The sequence below is a fragment of the Octodon degus genome, unplaced genomic scaffold, assembly GCF_000260255.1.
Source record: "Octodon degus isolate 3935 unplaced genomic scaffold, OctDeg1.0 scaffold00057, whole genome shotgun sequence".
NCBI classification, from domain to species: domain Eukaryota; kingdom Metazoa; phylum Chordata; class Mammalia; order Rodentia; family Octodontidae; genus Octodon; species Octodon degus.
Genome location: NW_004524633.1, coordinates 1,713,800 through 1,727,590, shown reverse-complemented (window position 1 = coordinate 1,727,590; position 13,791 = coordinate 1,713,800). Strand labels below are relative to the sequence as shown.

The 13,791-nt window shown below is 50.2% G+C and overlaps 1 protein-coding gene and 1 pseudogene across 2 annotated transcripts in view; one reads left to right on the top strand and one right to left on the bottom strand.

Annotated features, from left to right (window-relative positions):
- Positions 1–13,791, bottom strand: part of Patj (PATJ, crumbs cell polarity complex component) — a 203,310-nt gene that overhangs the window by 162,780 nt on the left and 26,739 nt on the right. For both annotated transcript variants that reach the window (XM_023718315.1, XM_023718316.1), the window contains exons 13-15: positions 11,705–11,851; positions 8,448–8,524; positions 6,317–6,373 (exon numbers count right to left, since the gene is read on the bottom strand). In XM_023718315.1, the coding sequence (XP_023574083.1) occupies positions 6,317–6,373; positions 8,448–8,524; positions 11,705–11,851 (281 nt within the window). The remainder of the gene's footprint in view (positions 1–6,316; positions 6,374–8,447; positions 8,525–11,704; positions 11,852–13,791) is intronic.
- On the top strand, positions 9,869–11,342 carry LOC111817404 (annotated as a pseudogene).

Sequence of the window (13,791 nt, the reverse complement as noted above, 5' to 3'; positions counted from 1 at the left end):
AAAAAAAAAAAAAAAAAAAAAAAAAAAAAAAAAAAAAAATTACAGATTTTTCCCAGAAGATGGTAAAGTGGTAAACAGCGCAAAAATGGCTTTTCCAAGATTTTGTGTGCGGATGCTGGAACACAGCAACGTGAGGAAGAGAAGGAAAAGGGAAGTGGGACCCCAGAGCCAGGAGGGGATCTGAAGCAAGAACTGAAGCCCACGGGGCGTGAAGAGAGGGACTGGAGGGAGGAGGCGGCAGCAAGAGGCGCTTTTTCCCTGAGACCCAGCTTGTGGCAGGGGAGGGACAGCTCGGACCTGCAGAGGCACGGGAACTACTGGCGACACTAGAATCCTCCACAGCTAAACACAGTGGAACGGAGGGGTGGATGCACTGGCCTGCAGCGGCTGGTGAGTCATTCGGGTTCAGACGTCCCCAGCAGAGCGCAGCCGGCAGGCACCATCTTGGAGAGAGGCCGTGAGCACAGGACCCCGAGCAGATGCAGGTGGGCCCTGACCAGTGGCCCCCAGTGTCAGGGGATGGTGCTCACAGCAGCAGGAGGCACAGAGGCTGCAGGCCGAACAGGTCGGGCTAGAGCCTCACGCCAGAAACCAGCCTGGCCTCCATGGAACCAAAGATGTGGGCATGCTGGGACGGCCCCACCCACTGTAAAGCTGCGACTGGCTTGCTAGGATCAGTCAGCACGATCTGGACTCTGTGCCAATTTGGTCTACCAGTGACAGTAGAGACATGCCTTAAGGGAGACATGTTTTTCTTCTTTTCTTTTTTGGTTGTTTGGGTGGGGGTTCCTATTTTCTCAATTGTTCTTGTTTTCATATAACTGTGAACTCTGTTTCTAGCTTTTTGTTCTATTTATTCTGCTCTGTTCTTATTTTTATTTCTTCCTTCTCTCTTCACCAGTGTGTCAAAGTCAGTAATCTTCTTCTGTCTTCTAATTTTGCTTCTAACCCATTCTTCTATTTCTCTATTTTTCCCCCCTCATGCTTTTCATATTTTCTCCCTGAAGGTAAAATTGCCATGTTCGGGGCATACTTATTGTATAAAATTTTCTAGCTCGTTTTAGATTTCATTATATAAGCACAAACCTAGTTCTCCAAAGAACACCTGGAGAATTCATGACCACAAAATCAGCACTCCAAAATGTCTGAATGGCATTCTAGAAAGAGGTAAGAGCCGGGGAGATGGCTCAGTAGGATAAGCGCTTGCTGGGCAAGCACAAGGGCCTGAGTTCAATCCTCAGTTCCGCCAAAACAAACAAGAGATTAATAAGAGCTATAAACCCATGAGCCCCAAAAGAATGGATCCACCAGGCAAGGTAAATAAACAGAGGGGAAAAAGGGATCCAATAACAGGAGCACAGTGTGAAGGATGAGTCAACGGCTCTCGGCTACAACCATCAGGGCTAACGGTCTCAGTTCACCAACCAAAAGGACAGACGGCTTGCTGCATGTAAGAAACACACTTAATCTAGAAAGAAATTTATGTACTGGAAACGAAAGGGTGGAAAACGATATTCCATATGACAAGAACCCAGAAAAAAGGAGGGGCTGCTATTCTATTTGCAGACAAAGAGAATTTCAAGTCAAGACTGATTGAGACAAAGAAGGTCACTATATCCTTATAAAAGGAAAAATCCAAGAGGTAGAATTAACACTCATAAAGATACAAGCACCTCAACCTGCACACCTAACTACAGAAAATAACTATTAATGAACATGAAAAATCAAATAAGCACTAATACAATTGTAACAGGGGACCTCAATATCCCACTGTCACAAATAGATCAACTAGCCGTCAGAACTAAACCAAACTAACGGACAAATGGACTTAGTAGACATCTACAGAGTGTTCCACCCCGCATCAGAATATACAGTCTTCTCAGCTGTACATGGGATGTTCTCAAAAACAGCCCACATGCTAGCTCATAGAACACGCTTAAGTAACGTAAGGGACTAAAATTATCCCGCGCACCTTGTAGCAGAGGATGCAACCCCCTCCAGCCGGTATACTTCAGGTTGTTAGCTGCCCTGGTAACAGTTTCAGTTCCAGTTCCTCTTCCTTTTGTTTCTTATAAATGGCTGCTCACTGTGATACGCAGTGGTCACCGTGAGGCACAACGTAAGAACAAATCTCCAGCTGACATTCTGCCTCTGTACTTTCTCTGTTTATCCCATATAAGCAAGTCTATCCCTGTAGACCACCAGAGATCAGGGCCTGATATTTAGAGAATGATCCCAGTAAAACAATGTGCTTCCAAGTCCTGAGTGTCATTTCAGTGTTTCTGCTTACAGCGGCAATATCATCAATCCACAGAGCAATGACATGAGATCTCACGGACAAAAGAAACTACATGAACTTCATAAACACGTGGGAATCAAATAACGCCCTGCTGAACAACCAGTGGGTCACAGATGAGTCAGGCAAGAAATGAGACAGTTTCTACAATTAAATAATGCGAATACATGTTGGAACTTATATGGGATGCAATGAAAGAAATCCTACAAGGGACATTTATAGCAGTGAACCCGCATATCAGAAGGGAAGAGTAAGCTGAAATAACCTAATGCTGAACCTCCAATTTCTAGAAAACGAACAAATCAAACCCAAGCTTGTATGAGGGAGTAAATTACAAAGATCAGAATTGAAATTAATGCAACTGAGACTAAAAATTGGTACAAAGAAATCAATGAACTGAAGAATGAGTTCTTTGAAAAATTAAATAAAATTGATAAACCCATAGCCAACCTTAACAACAACAACAACAACAACGAAAGTCAAATACATGCAATTAGGAATGAAAAGGGTGGAATCACAACAGACCTGCAGGAATCCAGAAGATCATCTAAATCTCCCTTGAGAAATTGCATTATAATTAGATGGAAACTGTATTCTAATAAAATGGACAGATTCCTAGACACATTTACATTATCAAAGCTGAATGAAAAATATATAAAAAGTCTAAACAAACCAAAACCAGTCAATGAAATTGAAGATGTAACTCAAAACCTACCACTACCACCAACAAAAAGCCCAGGTTCTGATGAATTCATGGCTGATCTCCACAAGGAATTCAGAGAACTAGTGCCACTCCTTCTGGAGGGAAGTATTACCCCAACACCAACACCAGAGAAGGATCCAAGCAACAAAAAAACCTACAAGCCAATCTCCAAATGAACACGCACGCAAAAATCCTAAGTAATATGCTGCAAACAGAATGCCGCTGATCATCAAGAAGCCAACGCACCATGACTAGGGCGGGCTCTTCCCAGACACGTAGGGAGGGCTCAACAGACGCAAAGCAATGAACGTAATACACACATTAACAGAGTCAACGGCAAAAGTCATATGACCATCTCAGCAGGTGCAGAAAAGCATCTGTCAAAGTCCAGCACCCATTCACGGATAAAAAACCTTATAAAAAATTGGAATATATGGTCTTTATCTCAATCTGATATAGCCCATCTATAACAAAACAATACCGAGATCATAATAAACAGACAAAACCCAAAACTTTTTACTCTAAAATCAGGAACAAGACAAGGATGCCCACTATGACTACTCCTGTTCAATATAGTTCTGGAAACACTGGCCAGAGCAGTTAGACGAGGGAAAGAAATAAAAATAGGGATAGGAAAGGAAGAAGTTCAATTACCATTATTTGCACATGTCTGAAGACCCCACAGTCTCCACCAAATAAGCAAATTCTGCAGTGTACACAAAGTTAACACTCAAAAATCAATAGCCTGGGGCTGGGGAGATGGCTCAGTAGGATAAGCGCTTGACTGGCAAACTCAAGGATCTGAGTTCAATCCCTGGTTCTGAAAAAAAAAAAAAAAAAAAAAAAAAATCAATAGCCTTTCTGTACGAAAATTTTAAAAATCACAGAGAGAAATCAGGGAAACAATACCATTCACAACAGCATCCAAGCTGGTGTGGTGGCACACATTTGTAATTCCAGCACTAAGGAGGCTGAGGCAGGAGGATCACTGTGAGCTTAAGGCCTGCCTGGACTACAAAGTGAGTCCAAGACCAGCCTGAACCACAGCGAAACCCTGTCTCAAAAAGGTCAAGCCCCCAGCCCCTAAAACCTGCATACAAGACAAGGAGACAGATCAGTGGTCTAAGTGCCTGCCTGGCAAGCGCAAGGACCCGGATTCCATCCCTGGACCACAAGCCACGTCTGCTCCAGAGTTCTGGGTGTGCCACGGCAGTCTCCAAAACTGGGCCTGATGGCTCATGCCTGCAATCACAGCACTGGGGAGGCTGAGACAGGAAGATTGCTACAAGTCTGAGCTGTGTAGTGAGACCCTATACCAAATCAGTCAATCAATCAATCCATCCATCCATCCATCCATACATACATACATACATAAATGATTGTTTAAAAAATTTTATCATACAAAAAATGAAATGCCTCGGAATCAACCTAACAAAAAAGTAGTAGATCTTTACTGTAAACTACAGTAGTCTGAAAAAGAAGAAAGAAGATACCAGAAATTGGAAAGATATCCCTTGGGCAGGAAAAACCAACACAGTGAAAATGGTCACATGTGCAAAACTGTTATATAGATTTAGTGTAGTCCCGATCAAAATTTCAATAGTATATCCCACAGAATTAGAGAAAACTCCTAAAATTCATTTAGAACCAGAAAAGACCTATAATACAAAAGGCAATCTTGGCCAAACAGGCAGTGCAGGGCATGACAACACCTGACTCGAAATCATGCTACAAAGCTCCTGTGACAAAATCAGCACGGTACTGGCCACAGCAAGCCGACCTGAGGATCAGAGGAGCGGATTAGAAGAAGCAGACGCACCTGGAGGCACAGCGCTGAACACTCTCAGCCGCCTCATCTTCCAGAGAGGACACACATGCTCACTGGAAGCCTCTTTACTAGATGGCGCTGGGAAAACTGGCACCATTTAGTAAAAGGAAGAGATGGGGGACAACTTCTCTCTGGAACAAAGAGCCCAGACTCAGCAGAGCCACAGCTTGGGCACAAAGCCCTGGCCCCTGGCTGCTCCATGCCTACTCCTGAGTCGTGCCCCCCAAGATCTGAGAAAGAAGCAACTGCAGAAGCCATGTGCAGCTGAAGCCACGACACTGGGGGTTCAGTCAGGTCTTGACAGGAGGGGAGGTCAAAGTTCACCCAGGATTTAATCCTGAGAAGCCATGATTAGAATGCCGAAGCATCAGAGCAAAAGATGACAAATTCAGTTTTTTACAATGAGAACTTCACCTGAGAACTATAATCTAAGATGGAAAAGCTAGAACAGAAAAATAAGGTGGGGTCAAGCAGAAGATTAGGCACAGAAATTCAGCAAAATGTAGTTAAATAGAAAAGAGCTACTATCTCAGAATTCAGGATAAATTCAAGAATAATTTTAGGGAAAAGCACCACTGTTGTACTAATGATAACAAAATAATGACAATAGCTTACAGTGTACTGACAAGTATCCTAGGCACTTCTATGTAATTCCTGTGTCGATCTATGGGGCAGGTGAAAATCTACTCACATGCCCCTTTTATTTTATTTTACTTATTTATTCAGGCTGCTCAGCCCATGCTTGATGAGGGTGGGAATATTCCCCTTTTCAATCAAACAAAGCTGAAGTGCCTTTCCCAGGCCCTGGTGATCAGCCTCTGGCTCAGCCTGCACCGGAACGCCGCCCGCATCCCTGCCACCCCAGGCCGCCTTCTTGCCCTGCCCTGGCCACCCGCGGGGGCAGTGAGTGGCCAACGGAACACTCAACGCGCCCACAAGCTGAGGAGGCAAGAAGCTGCTTCTGAAATCCAAACCTGCGAACGGTGGTGAGGATGCAGGCGAGGACAGAGGAGAAAGTCTTCACTAATACCCAAAGGAGGAAACGGTGCAGGGGCTCCGGTCAGCGTGCGACGAGGCCGGCACTGAAACCGCACGCTGACTCCGAGCAGGAGGGCAGGCTCGGGCGAGTCCTCAATCCCTCGGGGCCTGGGGCCGCTGGGCCGCAAGCCCGGGCTCGGGGTCTGATCGCCAGCTGACGCCTCCGAAGGCTCCCAGGCCTCTTGGCGGGCTGTCGCGTACCTCCGCTGCCGGGCAGAGGCGGCCTTCCCGCACTCGGGCGTTAGAGCCGAGGCCTGGCGAGGCTTAGACACGGAGGCCGCGGTCCTGCCCGGAGCGCTCGGGGTCTGTCCCCGGCTGGCTCGCGTGACGGAGCAGGCGTCGCCTGCGCGTGCCCCGCCCCGGCCGGGGCTGGCGGTCACAGCGCTCACGCAGACTCCTGAGTGTGCTTCCCAACTTCGGAAAGCTGAGGGCATGTTTAAGCAGCGCTTACCTTGGAGTACTTCTGCAGCTCGGCGTCGTCCACAATCTGGGGGTGCAGGGTGGCGACCTAGACACAGAAAGTGCCGTCTGGGGCGCGTCCCCGCGCTGCTGGGGTCCCGGGAGGCCCGCGACGCCCGCGCACTGGGCGCCCGCCCCGCAGTTCCGAGGTCGGCAAACGCAGGCTGGATAGTGAAGCTCGGAGGGCATCTGCGTTTCTCCAGTTCTCCGCATCAAGTCTTCCCCGTGAATCATCCGAAAGTAGTACTTACGGTCCCTGGGACGGCGTCAGGGCCCCACAGGTACCAGCTCGCCGGCAGGAAGGGCATGCGCGCGTGCGTGTGTGCATGCGTGCGTGTGCATGCGTGCGTGTGTGTATGTGTGCATGCCTGCATGTGTACATGCGTGCGTGTGTGCGTGCGTGTGTGTATGTGTGCATGCCTGCATGTGTACATGCGTGCGTGTGTGCGTGCGTGCGTCCTACGCGCGCCCCCCATGCTCCCATCCCACCCAGGTTACCGCAGACACCTAACATGCGGCAGTGCCACAGGGAAGGGCACTGTGCCGTGCGAGGGGTGGCAGGAATGTCTGTGTGCCGTCAGCCTTTGCTATCAGGCTGAACCTGGGCCTTCGGAGTACACACTCAAGGCCGGCAGACGCAGAGAGCTGACTGGAGTCCCTGCAGAAATCCAGACCTGAAAGCTTGTGCAACCTCCATGAAATTGGATCCACCAACATCTTACTCCAGACAAAAGCAAGAGCGGCCGGCCCTCTACTGTCCAACTCAAGCCTTTTTTTTTTTTTTTTGGTGGAACCTGGGATTGAACTCAGGCCCTTGCGTTTGCCAGGGAAGCGCTTATTCCACTGAGCCATCTCCCCACCCTTCAAATTCAAGTCTTAAAGCAAAATTTGCTGTCAGGAAAGCCCAGTGAGCTGGAACACTGTGGCCTCTGGATCCGGTGAGCTCAGCCCCCTCGGGGCAGCAGTGGCCACACATCCTCTAAAACTCATCCCACCTCCTCTTTCCTGCTCCCCTGCTGTTACCTCACCATGTGACAAATAAGCCTGTGAAGATAGTTCTGTGGAGGACAGCTTCAGCAAAGAAAAGCCTGGTGGTGAACTAACTACATTTCCTGGACTATCAAAACCATGAAGTGTAATCCCAGCACTCAGGAGGCTGAGGCAGGAGGATCGCTGTGAGCTCAAGGCCACTCTGGACTGTGCAGTAGTTGAGTTCAAGGCCAGCCTGAGCAGCCTAGAGAGATAAACCCATAAGGGCAGCAGTGGGGCCATTTGCTAGGTGTCCAGGGTGAGGCACAGCAGCAGCAGTGTTGAGAAATGGCATTCAAGGACAGAACGAGCAGCAACAGAAAGCAGGAGCCGCGCAGTGGGTCTATGGTGATGCTGGAAATGCCCCGAGCACAGGTCAGACCGGCTGGGCACTCCGACCCCAGGGCCAGAAAACTCTCCCACTTTCCAGACAGTGACGCTTGCCACTAATGACAAACACATGTCAGAACACGTGGGTGACAAAGGGAACTGGGGGAACATCTAACTACTGGCACACTTATGCTGTCAGGACTTTGCATTCTGGCTTTCTCGAGGCACATGCGAGGAACCCAAGTGGTCCCTCACGGGAAGGTTAGGGCGGAAGGAAGTCGAACGGCCCCTGGCACCATAAACCTGCGCCTCAGCTAAATGGCTTCCTGCTCTTCAAATACATTTGATAATCATTCTTTCATTTTTCTCATAAAACTGTAAGATTCTTTGTGAAACATAGGACTAATATCCACAGCCCTTTCAGTGCACAATAAAACAAACAGATCATAAAAGCAATCATAAAGACGCCAGCAATCTTAGGCCACAGATCTGGGAGCCCTCTCTCTCTGGCACTTGGCAGTCCACAGTCGACCTAAATGGGTCCAACAAGCCGTGTCTGATGATTGTAGCTGAAGCTCGTGTGTGCTTCGTAATTGTTCTTACGATTTAACTGTTCAAAGCATCAATCGATTGACCCACTAGAGAAGAAAGGCCAGAGGGAAATAGGCAGGCCGGCCGGCAGCTCCGCTTGGCTCGTCTCTGCCCTGCAGGGCCAAGCTTCCTGGGGAGGGGGGCCAGCTGCTTTGTCAGGGGCTCGTGCTTACCATGACCTCGTAGTCGGGGCCCAGCAGGCTCTCCCACCGAGACTTCAGCTCATTTTCTGGAGAGTCTGAGGCTCGTTCTAGACAGAAAAAGAGAATGTTGACACAACTGGGGGACACGCATCACCACTGCATCTGCCAAAAAGCAGTCACAGGACAAAGGGGAAGGTCAATCCGAGAGGCGACTCACAAGGCCAAGGCAAACAAGACCACCACACACAGGCACAGCCACAGGGCCTCTGTGGGGAGGGAAGGGGGAAATGACACCAGGCGTGACACCTGAGCTGCAGACAGCTTAGGCGTAAATACAGACGCTGCTGTGACAGTAACACGCATCTGGCGTAGCTATTAGCCCCACATCTAATTTAAGGATTTTTTTTTTTTTTTTCAGTGCCAAAGCTTGAACTCAGGACCTTGCATTTGCCAGGCTGGTGCTTACGCCACTGAGCTATATCCCCGGCCTCAGGATCTAATTCACTGTTAATCTCTTTGCAGCCCCATGGGGAAGTTTCCTCTAGGCATCTTTATGCCTCCAGGGACTGTGGACAGCACCCTAGACCCCACACAGGCAGAGGTTGTGGCTGAGGCCAGCTTCGACCAAGCCGCATGAGCCTTGGTACTGAGGAACTTCGGCCTCACCCCAGCCTCTTGTCACTCCTGCTTCTGAGGTTGTCTTGCTGTGATGTCACTGTTAGGCGAGTAAGGTCCTGTCTAGAGCCAAGTCAGATTGCGCCTGACCAAGACTGTGGCTGGGACTCTGGTGCGGGTGTGTCTGAATGACATCTCGAGAACCAGCGGCAGAAAACGAAACGATGTCCACCTTTTCTCGACTGTCATTAGATGGGCACTCAGCCGACCGAGGCAGCCGGCGACCAGGGTGACACAGAACTGGCTGAGTTAGCCCTGAGCCACAGCCAGGCCTGGACACATGTGGCCTGAATTCTCTGAAGGCCAGGACACCAGTCACTAAGGGCAATGGGCCAGGCTCACAGCAGAACCAGGACCAAGCATGCTAAGCGGGGGAGTGCTGGGTCCGCGGAGGGCACCTCGGGACCACAGGAGCCAACACGCTGAGGCACTCAAGGTGACCAACTGAAGGAAAACAGCAAAAGCACCTGAGCCTGCACAGCTGGGCCTGCATACCTGGGCTTGTGCCGTCCTTAATCGCGCATCTCACGTGCTCAGGCAGCAGCTTCTATGCGCTAAAGGGACCTAAGCCAAAGCCACGGTGTCCGCTGGATCCAAATGTCCTCACACACACAGAAGCTGGGTGTACTGATGCTTCTGCCCCCGCCTATACCACAGCCACCGCTGTAAGACCCAAAGCAGCGCAAAGGCTCCAGGGGAGGAAGGACGCTCACTCTCAGCAGCTACTAGGCTGCCGGGTGATTTCATGGCGCAAAAAGAAAGCTCGTTTCATAGCCATGCGCCTGACCAAAGACATGGGCGGAGAGTGTGGAGACAACGCCTATGATCAGGAGATGCGCGGCGTGCCCAGCTGCTCGCAGGAAGCCAGCCTGACTCACCTGAGCTACAACAACCCACAGGGTCGAAGAGGCAGGCTGCGGAATCCCAGGGCCCTCCCCAGGGCCAGCCTTCTGGGCAGGCACAGGCGGCACAGGGGTGGGTCATGTGGAAGGACAAAGTCACAGAGCAAACTACCTACGTGTGTGGCACGCTGACACAACAAAAAATGTGTGAACAGTTAGCTTTTGTCATGAGAAGGAAACACCATTCTATGAATACAGACAGCTGCACCTACGGCTACAGAGACATCGGGAAACACACGCAGGGAAGCATGCAGCTCTTAACAATGCTAAGAATGAGGTAAAAACCACCATTGTGTGCTAATACATTATACTCAAAACTAACACAAACACACACTAAGCAAGGGTATGCTTGGTCCCTGACTTCCACAAGAGTTAGGATTTTTATCTTAAGAGAATCCTCTTTTAACCTGCATGCTGTGGCACATGCCTGCAATCCTAGCACTTGGGGGACAGAAGCAGGAGGATCACAAGTTCAAGACCAGCCTGGGCTACATGGCAAATTTCAGTCTGAGCTATGTAGCAAGACCCTGTCTTGAAACACAAAAATGGGGTAACTGCTCAACTGTCACTCACCAGATGACAGGGTCACAAAGCAGAAGGAAACAGAGAGAACGGAAGTAGATAACCTTGAAAGTATAAAAGAAGGCGGTTTGTGAAACAGGATCTAGTGATAATCGACAAGGGCTTGTGCGTCTTTTGCTGACAGGCTTTCTGAGGAAGCTCAGAAGGCTGGAGCTAAGTGCTTATCTCCTACTGAACAGAAGAAAGAGGCAGATGCAAATATAGAATTGTGGAAAATGGGTTTACAGCCAATAACAAGTTCAGAAGTTATTCTGACGATGCAAGTCAGCAATTTCTAAACTCCATCAAAAAGGGGGCGTTACCTTCAGAATTACAGGGGACTTCTGACAGCGAGGAGGTGGATGCTAAAGGTGAAGACACCCGCGGAGCCTGCCTGCCAGCCGTTCTCAGGGCCAGGCACAAGCCGGGAAGTGCAACCCCGAAACTGTTTCTAAAACAAAGACTACTGAAGTTGAAAGTAAAAATAATCCACCTGCTGTTCCGCTGAATAACTTGGAGCCCAGCACTGACACACAGACATGGCTAGCCAGTGGGAAAAGGGCCATCCAGAAACGTAATGCTTCTCATACGGTGAGTCGTATCGAAGACTTCACTGAGAAGCACCACAGGGCTGAGAGTGCCCCGCCCTTCTCCCTGCATCCGCGCTGCCTTCCTCACACTGTGGGATGAGGCGCTCACTCTGGAAGAAGCGGACTTGCGGAATGCCTCGTCCTTCAGAGACTCAGCAGCACCACCGGTGCGAGGACATTTGTGGTGCCGGCTCTGAGAGACCGGAAGCTGCACGAGCGTGGTGACTGGGGCGGACGTGCAGAAGCCGGCCAAAGGAGAGGCCAGGTGTGCCGAGCTCTGCATTAGTCATAGTCGATTCTCTTCCAGTAAGGAGATTTTTAATAATTTCAAGTTAGGAAAGTCACAGATGACTAGAAGCTATATTTGTCACTTTTTTTCCAAAAGGCTACTCAGAAAAATATACTTACTTAAAAAAAATCAAAAAAACAGAAACAAAAGAATACCACATTTTAAATCTCTGAGCTGCCCCTGAGATTACTCACACTGTATTAACCAGACAGGAAAGACTGACTAGCAGTCGAGAAAGCCCAGGCGCTCCCGGCACCCGCGCCGGCCTACCCAGGCTCCCCGGGGCTCGGACGCCATCCTGCTCACAGATGTCCACGGCCTCCCCAACTTGTTCTTCTTCGCCATCCAAGTTCGTTTCTGTGTCCACTGCTCCAGTCAGGAAGAGGACTGGTGTTGTGGGTGGTCCCACACTGGCTCCTGAAACGAGAACGAGGCGTGAATCCCAGGGCTGGGAGCCAGGTGTAGATGAGCTCAGGACCCTGCTGGTGACCTGGTGACACTGCACAGGCGACTATGGCCCCTTCACCCAAGTACCACACAGGTGATAAACTGATGGCACAGTCACGGTGTGGACGCTGTCGGGCAGGAGGGCAGAGGGGCGACAGACGCACTCAGCGGGTGACAAGGCAGGTTGGGTGCTTTTCAGTATCACTTCAAAAAGAAAAAGCGCTGGACCCGGGGTGTACACCTGTAATCCCGGCACTTGGGAGGCTAGGCACAAGGATCGTGGGGAGTTCCGGGCCAGCCTGGACTAAGGAGTGAGACCCTGTTACAGTTTGTGTCTAGTTGCCCCCTCAAAGCCTCACGCAGTCACTGGGGTGGCTTCTAGAGCTTGTGACTAATTCACAATCCAGTGGGGGGGAATTATGGGTGCAGGTGCTACACTGGCCAGGGCAGACGCTCTACGCACAGATGTAAGGAGGGGGCGGAGGCTTGCTGGCAGCCCTCACCGCTGCCCCTCCCTTTGCCCTTGGCTCTTTGCTATCTGTCCACTGCCATGAACGGCTGTCCTCTGCCACATGCCACTCTTGGAGCCAGCAAGTGTGCATTGAAAGCTCTGCTAACTAGGAGCTAAATAAACCTTTCCTTTCTTAATTCTGAGCGTCAGGTATTTTGTCCCAGCAATGAGAGAAATGTAACTGAGACATACCCTCTCTCAAAAACACTCTAATAGAAGAAAAAAAGAAAAAAACAAGTGCTAAGGTTTCATGACGTCGCTGTGCGGTGGACCAAGAGCATGACAGGCGGAGCAAGTGGACCCTGGGGTTGTGCACGCCAGCACCATGTGGGTCCCAGGCAGTCAGTCCCAGGAGAAGCCCTGGGCGGACCCGGGCCTGGGCCCTTCGCTAAGCTGTGCTTACTTGGGATCCTCAGCAAGCTCGATGGGCCTCTGAAACACGAGACAAGCGGACCAAGACGCATTTCAGGTTACTTTCAAACACACACATTGTTCATAAAGCATTCGCATCAGCAGTTGCCAGCCCAGATCCAGGAAGACGCATTCTAGTTCATACTCAGAGGGGCCATCATATGCCCGGAGCACGTTAAGAGCACAAAGGAGAACCCAGCGGCAGTCAGCGGCAGAGGACTCAGCCGCCACAGAGCCGGCGTGGCAGGTGCGTGGCTTGCAGGGCCGGTGCCGGGTCCCAGGACGAGCAGCAGACCTGTGATCTGCGCTGCAGCTTCTCCTGGACCAGGTGAAGGAACCAAAGATATGAGAGAGAGACTTGGGGTCCTGGGAGAATTTAAGCATGCATTTGGTATTTTATACTAATAAGTTTTCATTCATTTTCTTTGGTTACATAAGAAAATACCATGATTTTATAAGACACAGATGTTAGTGTGCCCAGCGTCTATTTCTCAGAAATGATGCAGGCAAAAGGACAGACCTTCAGGCGGACGTGGGCAGACATCGATGACTGGGTCTAAGTGACGGATTCAGGGGCATTCGTCATTTTTCATTTTTTTCTGTAGTTCAACATTTTTTAACAATTACAAAAAGTTGCAAGCCAGACCCAGTGGCGCAACCTACAGTCCCAGCTACATGGGAGGCTGAGGCGGAGGGATCATGGCTCTGAGCCCAGTGTTGGCACCGTGGTGACTCAGTGAGACCCAGTCTCCAATCAATAAAAAGGGCTAGGGGTGCAGAGTGCCTGTGGTGTGGCCGGAAACAGCTGGTGTGCGCCCCGCCAGGCGCAGCATGGGGTGTCCTCAGTGGACAGGGTCTGGGGCTCGCTGGCTGGTGGGGGCAGGGAGGGAAGGAAGCACTGAGGGGACACGGGCAGGGGTGAGGACAGGAAAGGGTGCTGAGCACCCTGATCTGTGGCCTGTGAGGTCTGCTAGGAGGCTCACGGAGG